At 37.7% G+C, this 13,572-nt stretch overlaps 1 protein-coding gene across 2 annotated transcripts in view; it reads right to left on the bottom strand.

The window, feature by feature from the left end:
• The window catches only part of UBA6 (ubiquitin like modifier activating enzyme 6), a 91,437-nt gene extending 77,903 nt beyond the window's left edge, over positions 1-13,534 (bottom strand). The window contains exons 1-2 of one of the 2 annotated variants that reach the window (XM_043572571.1): positions 13,412-13,534; positions 9,944-10,006 (exon numbers count right to left, since the gene is read on the bottom strand). In XM_043572571.1, coding sequence (XP_043428506.1) covers positions 9,944-10,006; positions 13,412-13,482 — 134 coding nt within the window. In that variant the 5' untranslated portion in view covers positions 13,483-13,534. The remainder of the gene's footprint in view (positions 1-9,943; positions 10,007-13,411) is intronic. The other variant, XM_043572572.1, reaches the window with a different exon arrangement.
• Between the last annotated feature and the right edge of the window lie 38 nt (positions 13,535-13,572).

The raw sequence follows: 13,572 nt of genomic DNA, 5'->3' as shown, positions 1-13,572 counted from the left end.
CTCATAGGGTTCTGGGTGGCCAAGGGCATTGTCCAATTTTAAAAGACAGTCCCTTACTGGCAAAGTACTTCCTGACTTCAGGGACAAAGCATCAATGGAACCAATCCAGAATAAGGGGTTTCACTGACCAGGCTTTCTTGTTGTACAACCAAAAGATCCGCAGCTGGTGTTTATTTTCTCCCTTCAAGGCTCAAGGGGTTTGCTTAGCAGTTTCATAGGTAAGGTCAGTCCTGATCATTAACCCAACTGCATTTGCACAAAACAGCAGAGTTAGCCTATTCCTTCTTGCCTTAAATCCTGGTGCCTGTTTCCCTTCCTTACTAATAAATGTTCTCTGTGGCATTTTTCTTCCAGAATACGACACTTTAATCTGGATTAGGAACCTGTTCAGGTAGATATTCTTTTTCCACAGTGATCTTCTTAATTAATGGCATCTGGGAACTCAACTTCTGCCTCTTGTTCAGCAAGTGCTTCTCTTGTTATCTTTACATTTTTAAAGCCAAATCTCTTTCTAAACTATCAAACTATTCTTTGCTGGCATTAAATTCTCTAGCTGTATATCACTTACCTTCGTTTTGCTTTAAGTTGTGTTATAATGACTTTGCTTTTTATATTAGTCATATTAGAGTGCACAGGCATGCTTTTCTTAGAGCAACTCCTACCCACATAAAAGTTGCATTTTCAATATGAGATAAAAAGGTACTTTGCAAAAAGTGCAAGGTTTTTGTGCCTGCTGGTATAGTTGCAGCTTCAGCTTCAGAAATTTCCTTTTTTTTTTTTTTTTTTTACAATGGTCCTTATGCTGCATTTATGTATCTTGAAATGGCAGGCAACCACAGCTGCAGACCTCAATTTATGGTATCTATCTCAAGTAATTCAACTTTTTCTTGTAATGTCATGACTTTTCTCTACTTCTAGAGAGCACTTTTGGCATCATTAGTGGCACTCTGTAGGAGTCACAGTCTTATTCAAGGTTTATAGTATTCCACTAAACATACTGAAAAATACGTGAGAACTTCAAGATCACTTTTTGAGATACACAGTTTACTGCAGAGAGAAACTGCTCAGAGATGACTAACATCACATGTTGTTTACTTGCCAACGCTTCAGCTCATTACAATGGCAACAGGAGGTTGCTACAAAAATCATTACAATAGTATGCACTACAGTTAATTTCATGCAGTTTTGATTTTTTAAAGTTTAATTCTAATTCCCATTAGGTAATACAGTGTTATATTAGTTACGCAGTTAAGATTTAATACTTCCATTCTTATGTTGTTTACATTTCTCTTGACTACAAGTGGTACCATGTATATTCTGTTTGTGTGCTTAAGTTTTGATAAATTTTAACTTTTCTTAAAGAAAGTGTTCTTTTTAAAAAACGTTTGTTTATTTTTGACAGAGAGAGAAAGAGAATTCCAAGCAGGCTTTGCAACGTCAGTGCAGAACTTAACATCAGGCTCAAACTCATGAACTGTGAGATCACGACCAGAGCTGAAATCAAGAGTCAGACGCTTAACCAACTGAGCCCCCAGGTGCTCTGATAAATTTTAACTTTTAATAATAGATTTGTATTTTATGGTAAATGATAAAATAGACTACTATCTATATATATTTTATGTATTCATGACATACCTTTTTGTTAATTTTTAGGTATTTCTAGGCTATGTGGTTTATGAGTTTTTCAAATTGTTGCAAATCTTCAAAAAAATGTTCAATATATTTATAGAAAAAAAATCCACATATAAGTGGGCCTGCATAGTTTAAACCTATGCTAAAGGTCAGCTGTATATTACTTGAATATCACCATGTCTATTAGATGTAAAATTTGTAGTTAAAAACTTTCCTACAAAGAAAACTCAAAGGCCAGATAACTTCATTGTTATTTCTACCAAAAATTTAAGGAAGAAAAAATACCTATTTTACACAAACTTTGTAGAGATTCGAAGAAATACCTCTCAGCTCACTCTATGAAATCAGCATTACCCTGATACCAAAACAAGACAAATCACTGAATTAAACAATACTCCAGAGGCACCCGGGTGGCTTAGACAGTTAAGCATCCAACTTCGGCTCAGGTCATGGTCTTGTGGTTTGTAGGTTCGAGCCCCGTGTCAGGCTCTGCGCTGACAGCTCAAAGCCTGGATCCTGCTTCAGATTGTGTCACCTTCTCCCTGCCCCTCCCTCACTCCCACTCTGTCTCTCAAAAATAAAATGTTAAAAAAAAAACAAACCTCCACAACAATATCCCCTCACATACACACATGCAAAAATTCTTAACAGAAGTTTTTGTATATATGTAAAAATACATCATGACCAAACAGGTTTTATCCTAGAATTAGAATGCAAGGGTCATATAATAATCTAAAAGCCATCACTGTAACTCATTACATTAAAATAGTAAAAAAGAAAAACCATATGATCACTTCAATGAATGCAGAAAAAGTGTCTAACAAACTTCATATCCATTTCTGACTTAAAAAAAAAAATCCCAAAAAACAAAACTCTAAGTAAACTAGTAACAGAAGGAAACTTCCTCAACCAAATAAAGGGTATATATGACAAACCTACAGATAACAACATACTCCACCATAGAAGAATGAGTTCCAACAAACATAAGGAACAAAGTGGGGTTGTCCACCTTCACCACTTCCACTCAACATTGTATTGGATGTTCCAATCAGTGTGATAAGACAAAAAAAAGAAACAAAAGGCATCTAGATTGGAAAGGAGGAAGTAAAACAACATGACTGTAGAAAATCCTATGGAATTTACAAAAAATTTACTAGAACTAGCAAGTGAGTTTAGCAAGACTGTTGGATAAGAATTATTATTCAAAAATCAATTGAGCTCTAATTTAAAAGCAATGACATATTGGGGTGTCTTGACTCAGTCAGTTAAGCATCTGACTCTAGATTTCAGCTCAGGTCATGTTTCTCACAGTTTGTGGGTTCAAGCCCCACACTGGGCTCTGTACTTTATGAGTATGGGCATCTTTTCATGAGCCTACTTGCTCTTTCCCTCTCTCTGCCTGTCCCTATGCACACTCTCTCTATCAAAATAAAGAAATAAACTTAAAAAAATAAAAGTAATGAAAAATTGGTAATGGAAATTTAAAAATTACAACAGTATAAACATGCAAATTACTTAGGGATAAATTTGATAAAACTTGGGCAAGATCTCTAACACTACTAGGAGAGACTAAAGAAATAAATTGACAGACATACCATGTTTCTTAATGCATCTTAAATTTCAATATTGTTAAAATGTCAATATTCCCAAAACTGAACTACAGATTCAACACAAATTCAAACAAAATTCCTGCAGGATTTTTTTTTAAAGAATCAACAAGCTGAATCTAAAATGTACATGGAGGGGCGCCTGGGTGGCGCAGTCGGTTAAGCGTCCGACTTCAGCCAGGTCATGATCTCGTGGTCCGTGAGTTCGAGCCCCGCGTCGGGCTCTGGGCTGATGGCTCAGAGCCTGGAGCCTGTTTCCGATTCTGTGTCTCCCTCTCTCTCTGCCCCTCCCCCGTTCATGCTCTGTCTCTCTCTGTCCCAAAAATAAATAAACATTGAAAAAAAAAATTTAAAAAAATAAAAAAAATAAAAAAAAAAAAATAAATAAAATGTACATGGAAATTCAAAGGACCTAAAAGACCCAAACCAACTCTGCAAAAGAAGATCAAAGTTGAAGGAATTACACTCCCAGATTCCAAGATTTATAATAGACCTATAGTAAACAAGACAGTGTGATACTGGTGTAAAGTGAAACAGATCACTGAAAAAGTCCAGAAACCAATCAACAGATATTTACTCTGTTAAATTCTGCCATAGATATCCAGAGAACTCAATGAGAATGGATAATTTTCAACAGGAGTGCTGAAACATTAGAGCTATATGGAAAAAAATAAACCTTGATTCTCACCTCACATTATATAAAAATTAACTTGAAATGGATCATAGACCTAATTTTAAGAGTTAATACCTTGAAACTTGAAGAAGAGATAACATCAGAGAATATCTTAGTATCCCTGAGCTTTGCAAACATTTAAAAAACAGGACAAAAACCACATCAATTATACATTAAAAAATGTATCTTACCAGAATCAAAAATTTTGCTACGCAAAAGACCTTATTATGAAAAGAAAAAGACAAGCCACAAACTAGGAGAAAATATTTGCAACCATATATGTAACAAAGGACACGTATATATAGTATATAAAGAACTCATTAAGACAGACACCAAAGGGGAGCAAAAGCTTTTATAGATACTTTGCCAAAGATAGATAGCAAATAGGCTCATGAAAAGATGCCTATGATCATTAGTCATTATGGAAATACAAATTAAAACCACAATACTACTACATGTACTAGAATGCCTAAAATTAAAAAAGACGACTATTTCAGGTGTTTAGTGAACATGCGGGGTAACTCAAACTCTCATAAACATTTCTGGTAGAAATGTAAAATGGTATAACCACTTTGAAAAACAGCTTGGCATTTCTTAAAATCTTACAATCCAGACATTTACTTCTAGGTATTTATCAAAGCATGAATGAAAGCATATGTCTACCCTAAAACTCGCATATAAATTCTCACGGCAGCCTTATTTAGAATAGCCAAAACCTGGAAACAACCCAAATGTTTATCAACAGTTAATAAGTAGTTAAATAAATTGTAGTATATCCATATGCTAGAATACAAGCATATGGATATATGCTCAGCAATAAAAAGGAACAAATTACTGATACAACAATGCAGATGAATTTCAAAATCATTATGCTAAGTGAAAGAAGCCAAACCCTCCCCAAATGTGTACATACTATATGGTAACATTTATATAAAATTCTAGAAAATGCTAAGTATTCTACAGTGACAAAAAGCTGATCAGTGGTTGCCTGGGGAAATGGTAGGTGGAGAGAGAAGGGAGGAGGGATTAAAAAGGGGCAGAAAGAAAATATATGCATGTGATAGATATGTTAGTTATCGATATTGCGGTAGTGATTTCATTAGTATGCACATATGTCAAAACACATCAAATTGTATACTTTATTTTACTTTTTGAGAGAGAGAGAGACAGAGAGAGAAAGTGTGTGTGAGCAGGGCAGGGGCAAAGGGAGAGAGAGAATCTCAAGTAGGCTCCATGCCCAGTGTGGAGCCGCCCAATGCCAGGCTCTGTCTCACGACCCTGAGATCAAGACCTGGGCAGAAATCAAGAGTCGGATGCTTAACTGACTGAGCCACCCAAGGTGCCCCTCAAATTGTACACTTTAAATATGTACAGTTTATTATACACGAATTACACCTCAATAAAACTGTGACAAAAACATTTATTTATGTTGGAAGACACTCTTTTATGGGCTATGCACACTCCTACATGTCTCACTATATATGCCTAGCAGGCAAGGTCCTGACTATTTTTAATCGGGCCTTTTCTCAGGGTTGTGTTGGCAGCACATAAATTGAGGGATAAGGCGAGTCTCTCTCCAAGACAAAGAGGAGGCTTGCTTACTGTCTGCCATAAGATGGTGGGTCTCCCAAATTCAGAGTTCCTCAGCTGTGGTATAAACCCATTATGTACAAAGAATCCATCTGGGCCCATGGCATTGCTCCTGTGGGACTTGGGAGCAAGGGGAACCGACACCACGCTTGATGGCCATGCTAACTGCTATATCATAAGTAGTGAAATTCTTGGTCTCTGGCCCAGAAGTTTAACATCTTCTCTCAGCACCCATTAAACAATAATAGGTTAGCTTTTAGGTTATAAGTAGGGTAATATCAAATTCTAGACTCTGACACCATATACATAGAATTCGACAAAGCTAAAGAATGTTAGAGATTAAATAGTGAGGAGTGACATGGACACTAAAAAGAAAGATATGGCCATAACTCATGGTAAATAATAACTAGAAATTATTGAGCTCCTAGGCATTATTCTTCACGATTAATTTGCAATTTGTACATTTTTCTCCTTAAATATTTGTTAAATGGATGAATGTATATTGAATGTATGAAAAAATAAAGAAAAAATAGACTTAAGAGGTTAAGTGACTTATGATTACACACTCCTAAATGGTGGAGGATGATTCAAATTCAGATCTAATACTAAAATTTATACTTTCAACCACTATGTTATGCTATATAGAAAAAGGAGACTTAAATACATATTATACAGTTTGGTCTCACTAATGTAAATGACAGGGAACTATTTAAGTATTTTAAACAGAGAAGCCAGAGGCTCTGAGGTAAATTTGAAAAATATTACTTTGAATAAAGTATGGAAGATGGATTAGAGATTTAGTAGCTCTGAAGAGATCATATAAGAGACTCTTATAATAATTCAACTGAGAGATACTGAAGGCAGGGAGAGAGAATCAAAGAGTTGGAATTAAGAGTTGCTGAGAGGGGCGCCCGCCTGGGTTGCTCAGTCGGTTAAGTGTCCCACTTCAGCTCAGGGTCACGATCTCGCGGTACGTGAGTTCGAGCCCCGCGTCCGGCTCTGGGCTGATGGCTCGGAGCCTGGAGCTTGCTTCCCATTCTGTGTCTCCCTCTCTCTCTGCCCCTCCCCCATTCATACTCTGTCTCTCTCTGTCTCCAAAATAGATACATGTTAAAAAAAAAAATTTTTTTTTAAATTAAAAAAATAAAAAAATAGTTGCTGAGAAAGAACTAAAAGGATTTATTAAAAACTGAATTTGGAAGATGAAAAACAGGGAATAATCTAAGATGACAGCAAGGTTTCTGGCTTAGGTTACTGAATAGATTTGACAGCTTTTAATTAAGCCTGGGAATGGAAAGAGGAAAGAAGGAAAAGAGATCCAATGGTGTTGAGTGCTTTTAAGGCATAAAAGGGCACTCTAGGAAAAGACAATTGAGGTATAGAAGTATAAACTATGTTTGGTAAGAAAGTAGTCTACTATGGCCTGTGTAGTCAGAGGAAAAGATAGGTTGGGGCTAATATGTGGTGTTGGGAAAACTGGATTTCTGCAGGTAAAAGAAGAAATTGGACCTTTGTCTTATACCATACATAAAATAAACTCAAAATGGATTAAGGACTTAAATTTAAGGTTCGGGGGCACATGGGTAGCTCAGCCGCTTGAGTCTGACTTTGGTTCAGGTCATGACCTCACGGTTCATGGGTTTGAGCCCAACATCAGGCTCTGTGCTGACAGCTGAGCCTGGAGACTGCTTCAGATTCTGTGTCCCCTTCTCTTTCTCTGCCTCTCCCCTGCTCACTCACTCTCTCTATCTCTCTCTCTCTCAAATATAAATAAATATTTAAAAAATTAAAAAAAATAAATTTAAGACCTCAAACTATAAAATTTATGAAGAAAACATATGGGAAAAGTTTCTTAACACTGGTCTTGGCAAAAATTTCCTGGATATGATACCAAAGTACAGGCAATAAAAGCAAAAGTAGACAAGTGCGACCACTTTACACTAAAAAGCTTCTGGGCAGCAAATGAGACAATCAACAAAGTGAAAAGGCAAACTACAGAACGGGAGAGAATATCTACAAACCATATATCTGATAAGAGATTAATATCCAAATTATATATGGAACTACAACCCAATAGCAAAAACACTCTCAAGGAGTCTGATTAAAAAATGAGCAAGGACTAGAACAGATACTTCTCCAAAGAAACACAAATGGCCAACAGGGTACAAAAAGGTGCTCAATATCACTAATTGTCAAGGAAATGCAAAACCATAATAAGATATCACTTCACATCTGTTTGGATGGCCATTATACAAAAACAAAATGCCAGGAAATAAGTGTTGGTGAGAATGTGGAGAAATTGGTATCCTTGTGCACTGTTGGGTTGGTAGGAATGTAAAATGGTCCAACTGCTATGAAAAACAGTATGGAGGTTCCTCAAAAAATTAAAAACAGAAATACTTTATGATCCAGCAATACCTGATCATAAATAAACTGTTACATGCTGTAATTTTCAGTCAAGCAAACTGCAGCCTACTTTCACAATGTTGCAAATGGAAAATTTTATCTCTGGTTTACTGAAAATTATGTTCATTAATCAGCCATTACAGGATTAGAGGGATACAAAAAAGTTTCACAAAGATTATAACTAAATATGAATAAAATTAACCAATGCTATCTTAAGAAGCTGCCATTTGTTATCGTGAGAATGTGATCAAAAGGATATTAAGAATATCATAATTACAGATTAAGACTCCAAACTTAAGGTTATTTCTAAACTACTGTATATTATAATCAGGAAACTGCATGGTAAAGTAATTTTCACATAAGCAAAATTAAGTCCAGTCTTAACCTCTTTTTCCAATTGCAAAACAGTAATTGAAATTAACATACTAGGATGTACATATCAGCTCCTCCTAAAATGCTTGAAACTGACTCTGCATCCCACATAAAAACAATATAAAAAAGAATTTAAAATACGTAATAGCTTATTGTACCAAATTCTATTTACATAAAATCTATCTACATAATCTATTTCTTCATACAGAAGAAATCTAAAAACTTTTAAACTGCCTTCCATACAAAAAGATTATACTATCTTCCATACAAACAACTTGAGGTATTAAAAAAAAAAAAAAAAAAGTCCAGGGGCGCCTGGGTGGCGCAGTCGGTTAAGCGTCCGACTTCAGCCAGGTCACGATCTCGCGGTCCGTGGGTTCGAGCCCCGCGTCGGGCTCTGGGCTGATGGCTCAGAGCCTGGAGCCTGTTTCCGATTCTGTGTCTCCCTCTCTCTCTGCCCCTCCCCCGTTCATGCTCTGTCTCTCTCTGTCCCAAAAATAAATAAAAAAAAAAAAAAAGTCTTAGAAGTAATAGCAATTTAGGGGCAACTGGCTGACTCAGTCAGAAGACCATTCGACTCTTGATCTCGGGATCCAGAATTCAAGCCCTATGTTAGGTGTAGATATTACTTAAGTAAATAAAAAACTAAAAAAAAAAGTGATAGCAATGTATACATATTTTAACTTCTCTTTAATTCTGATAAAAGTATTTTGATTTCATGAAAAGGTATGCTAAAAAAGAATCTCACTAAATTCCATTCAAATCACAGTTCTTTAAGCACATAGTACTTCTTTGCTGTCTATACAGTGCAAACATGCAATGTTGTTAATGAGACTACACTGAAGTAAAAATAATCTCTAGATGTTACTATATAACTTACATAAAATGGATTGTTTTTCATTAGATTCCTGCACTATCAAGAACATAATAAATATGTACTCCTGTCCAAAAACAAGAGGTATATTTTATAGTGGATAACAAAATCATTCTTTTTTTTTTTTTTTTTTAATATTTATTTTTCAGAGAAGGAGAGAGACAGAGCATGAGCAGGGGAGGGGCAGAGAGAGAGGGAGACAGAATCTGAAGTAGGCTCCAGGCTCTGAGCTGTCAGCATAGAGCCCAATGTGGGTCTGTGGGTGGGAACCCACAGACCATGAGATCATAACCTAAGCTGAAATCAGACTTTTAACCAACTGAGCCACCCAAGCGCCCCTCTTTTTTTTTTTTTTTTTTTTAATTTTTATTTGTTTTTGAGAGGGAGACAGAGCATGAGCAGGGGAGGGGCAGAGAGAGAGAGGGAGACACAGAATCTGAAGCAGGCTCCAGGCTCTGAGCTGTCAGCACAGAGCCTGACGCCGGGCTCTAACTCACAGACCCCGAGATCATGACCTGAGGTGAAGCTGGTCTGACTGAACCACCCAAGCATCCCCAAAATCATTCTAAGTCATATTACCTAAACCTAAAGGAACTGAGATTTAAATATTAATCAAGCTTTCAGACTACAGAAAAGAAAAATCAGACAAAACGCTAATTTTACCTTCAGAGAACTCTTGGGATATTTATAAAACTCTGCATAGGTCTAATGGTATTTTCAAATAGAGTATTCCATTACTTTAGAACAACAAATGAGGAAAATAAGTTTCGGTTTCCGTAAGGTTCTCACCTGTATAATGCATCATCAATCTCCACAGATTCTGCTGACATGATGGCCAAATTTGTATTGGTACTGAAAAAATAAAACACAACTTATGAGAGCAAGTTTCGGTATTTAATATTCACGTTCTGTAATCTAATATTCAATTATACATGGCAGTTACTAAAAAGGATTTTACAAACCAGATATATATTTTATTTTCCACTCCTTTATTTCCATTTAAAAAATAGGTGAAAATTAAATTCAGTGAATGTCTATTCTGTGTGTATTGTAAAATTATAGCCTATAGTTTTAATTCTCAGGTGTAATCAGATATTGTTTTACATATATTCTGATGAATCTGTATTTTCTGAAGTTTGTTGGGAGTGCCCCATATACCTTCTCTAATAAACACACTCTGTCTAAATAATCTTGTTCAATCCATATATGGAATTTACCAGATACTGAGGATATCTAAACTTATTTTTCCACGTTTGACATCTTTTCTGGCATCCAAATTGTCCACACCTGCTAGAACAATCTCTCCCTTCTGATGTTTAATCGGTTTCATGAACGTAATAAGCCCCAAACAGAATTCAATTTCCCTGTTTAATCTATTCCTCCCCAATCTCTGTCAACTCAATTTCTGGTATCACCATTTACTCATTTGCACAGGCCCAGACTCTAGAGATCTTAACTTGTTCCCTCATTTCTCCATCAGCATGCTGGTACAATCTCAGGCCAAACCATCATCGTATTTCATCTGAACTACTTCAAAAGCCTCCTAACTAGTCTCTCTAGTGCTACCATTGCCCTCCCCCTTCAGTTTATTTTCCATATAACAACCTAAATTTTTTAGAATGTAGTCAGACGTTACTCCTTGACTTAGAACTATTCTTAAGTAACTCTACTTTCTAAATAAAATTGAAACACATTACCATGGTCAAAAGGGTCTAGGTGTTCTGTCTCCCAATCATCTCTTCAATTACAACTCCCACTACTTTCCCACACTGGTCAACTTGCTATTCCTCCAAAAAGTCAAGCATGTTTTTATACTTCAGTGAAACTAAAAGTCACTAAAAAGTCACTTCAGTTTTTATACTTGCTTTTTCCTCTGCTTGGAATGTTCCCCCTTTAGATCTCTGAATGGCTGACTCTTATCACATAAGCCTCGACTAAAATATTGCCTCGCAAATATTACATAGACCAGTCCTGATCATCCTTTCAGTGAAATGCCTCCCCTTCTCCTTAGGTCACTCCCTAACTCACTAACCTGCTGTATGTTCTTCAAATTACTAATTGTTTACTGTCTGCCTTCCCCAAGAGAATGTATGATCTGTTAAGAATTCACTAATGTATTCCAAATACCTAAAACTATACCTGGCATTTAATAATAATTTAAGAGCACTGTGTCACACATGGTTTTAAGTGCTTTAGATGTACTCAGTTAACCCTTACAACAACTTTATAAGATAGGCACTATTACCATCTCCGTTGAACAGAAGAAAAAAAACTGAGGCTCACAGAAGTTTACTTAAATAACCCATCTGAGGTTCCAGAGCAGGTAAATGGCAGAGCCAGAACCTGAACCTACGCAGTCTAGCTCTTGACCACCATGCTATACTGCCTACTGCATCTCAAAGTCCGCACAAAGAAAGCACCCAAAATGTATCTGTTGAATGAATTTTAAAAATTAAAGAAAAAAAAGGGGGTGCCTGCTTGGCTCAGTTGGTAGAGCAACTCTTGATCTCCGGGTTGTGAGACCAGGCCCCACATTGGGTACAGACATTACTTAAGGAAATTAAAACACATTTTTTAAAACAAGCATACTAGCATGATAAGATATACTTATGCATCATTTACCACGGCTCATCCCAACTTTTTCACAGCATGGCACACAAAGAAAAATGAAAACAGGATGAACCCTGGGAAATAGGAATGGCTCCCAAGCAAAGGAAACCAGCCTGGGGCATTATGGCCTGAGCCACAGTGACAGCTAAGATCAATTATCATCTTGGCAAAAAGTAAATCCTTTCCAGGTTCTGGGAAACTCTATCAATTACAGGATTCTAAAAATCATGTGAAAACACAAAACTGAGGTTTTGGAACCCAAATTTCTAAGCCTGGTACTGATATACAGGCCAAAGGATTTGTATATACAGTTAATCAAAATGTTATCATTTATCTTACCAAACACTGATTGGTATTATCAAAAGATACCAGCTCTAGCTAAGTTATACATGGATAACTATTAGAAATATTCCTGATTGCAATTATGAACACAAACCAGGAGACAGCTGTGTTTAAGAGATCACCTACCTAATAAAAACACACACATACAAAATATGTTCTTTTGGCAGAGTGATAAAATATGAAAATAAACAAAATTTCTCATTTCACAGTCTTCTTATCCCTAGCTGCCTTCCCTGCATGGAGGACAATGGTCTAGTGGGTAGAGCTCTTAAGTAAACATGAACTCCTTTCTAACCAGCTTTGTCACTTAATGATATATGACTAGCACTGATTTTTCAGAAAATTCTGCTTTACTGGAATGTTTCAAAAATCGTTTTTGTAATAAGATCTATATGGCAATCAAAAAGCTTTTTAAATAAGGGGAGATTTTGTTTGTATTACATAATTTCCCTCAAGTAAATGTGGCAATGCTGGCAACTGCAGGTAGTATGGTACCGAAAACATCCCTTCAATCTGAACCGGCGAAAAAGCTACAGGTTTATGGACAGGCTCCCATTAGCTCAAAATCATATATCCATCACTTCTCTCTTTGGAATACTGTATTCTGGTGGAGGGCAGTATATAACTAACGGTTTTATTAATTACGAGGTAACTGAAACAGGAACCAAACGAACATTTCCCACAATTTTGCAGGAATGTTAGAGACGTGAAACAAACAAACACCAACTAGGGAATAAGTAACTCGTACGTTTTTCCCTGATTTTTTTTTTTTTTTTTTTTTTAACTGTGGTGAACACAGGACTCCGGGTGTCCTGACTGGCACTGATTCATCATTACCAAGTTCCCTCTGGTAACAGTTTTCAAAGGAGGATCTCAGTGCGGGATCGCCCACAGTGGCGCTCTTAGCTTTCATTTCACCGAAAGGTGGGGGAAACGTGTTTGGCAGCAGGGCTGTGAAAGCTCACACCAAGCGACCCGGGCCAGAACTCTCGGCGGGGCCCTCTCCACTCCACTCCACCCCCGCCCCACGTCCGGTGCATGGGAGAATGGCAGACCCCGACTGGAACTGAGGGGCGAAAGGACCGAGAGTTGGCCTTTCTCCTCAGAGAAGCCGAGAGCCGCCGAGGTCTAAACCCAAGGCGTCACACCCACCCCGCGCGCTCCCCTCGCCTCCCAGGGCCGGTTCTGCCCGGCTCCGCGGCCTCGCGCGCGCTCCCTGGCCGCCCGAGCGGGAGCAGCAGAAAGCCGGCGCCAGGGTCCCGCCTGCCACCCCTCGATGCTTCGCGCTCACACCCATCTTCTTACCTGCCGGCCACCCAGGAAGAGCAGGACGCCTCTTCCTCCCGAGCTGCGACTACCGGCTCGGATGCCTCCATCCCCTCCAAGAGTCGCCGCCGCCGCTGGCTACGGGTAGGCAGGGAAGGGGGCAGGACCGCGAGGTCAAGGGGCGGACGGTGACATCACCG

Source organism: Prionailurus bengalensis, chromosome B1, assembly GCF_016509475.1.
Source record: "Prionailurus bengalensis isolate Pbe53 chromosome B1, Fcat_Pben_1.1_paternal_pri, whole genome shotgun sequence".
Lineage (NCBI taxonomy): Eukaryota > Metazoa > Chordata > Mammalia > Carnivora > Felidae > Prionailurus > Prionailurus bengalensis.
Note: the sequence above shows the minus strand (reverse complement) of the source record. Positions and strands in the feature narration are given on the sequence as shown.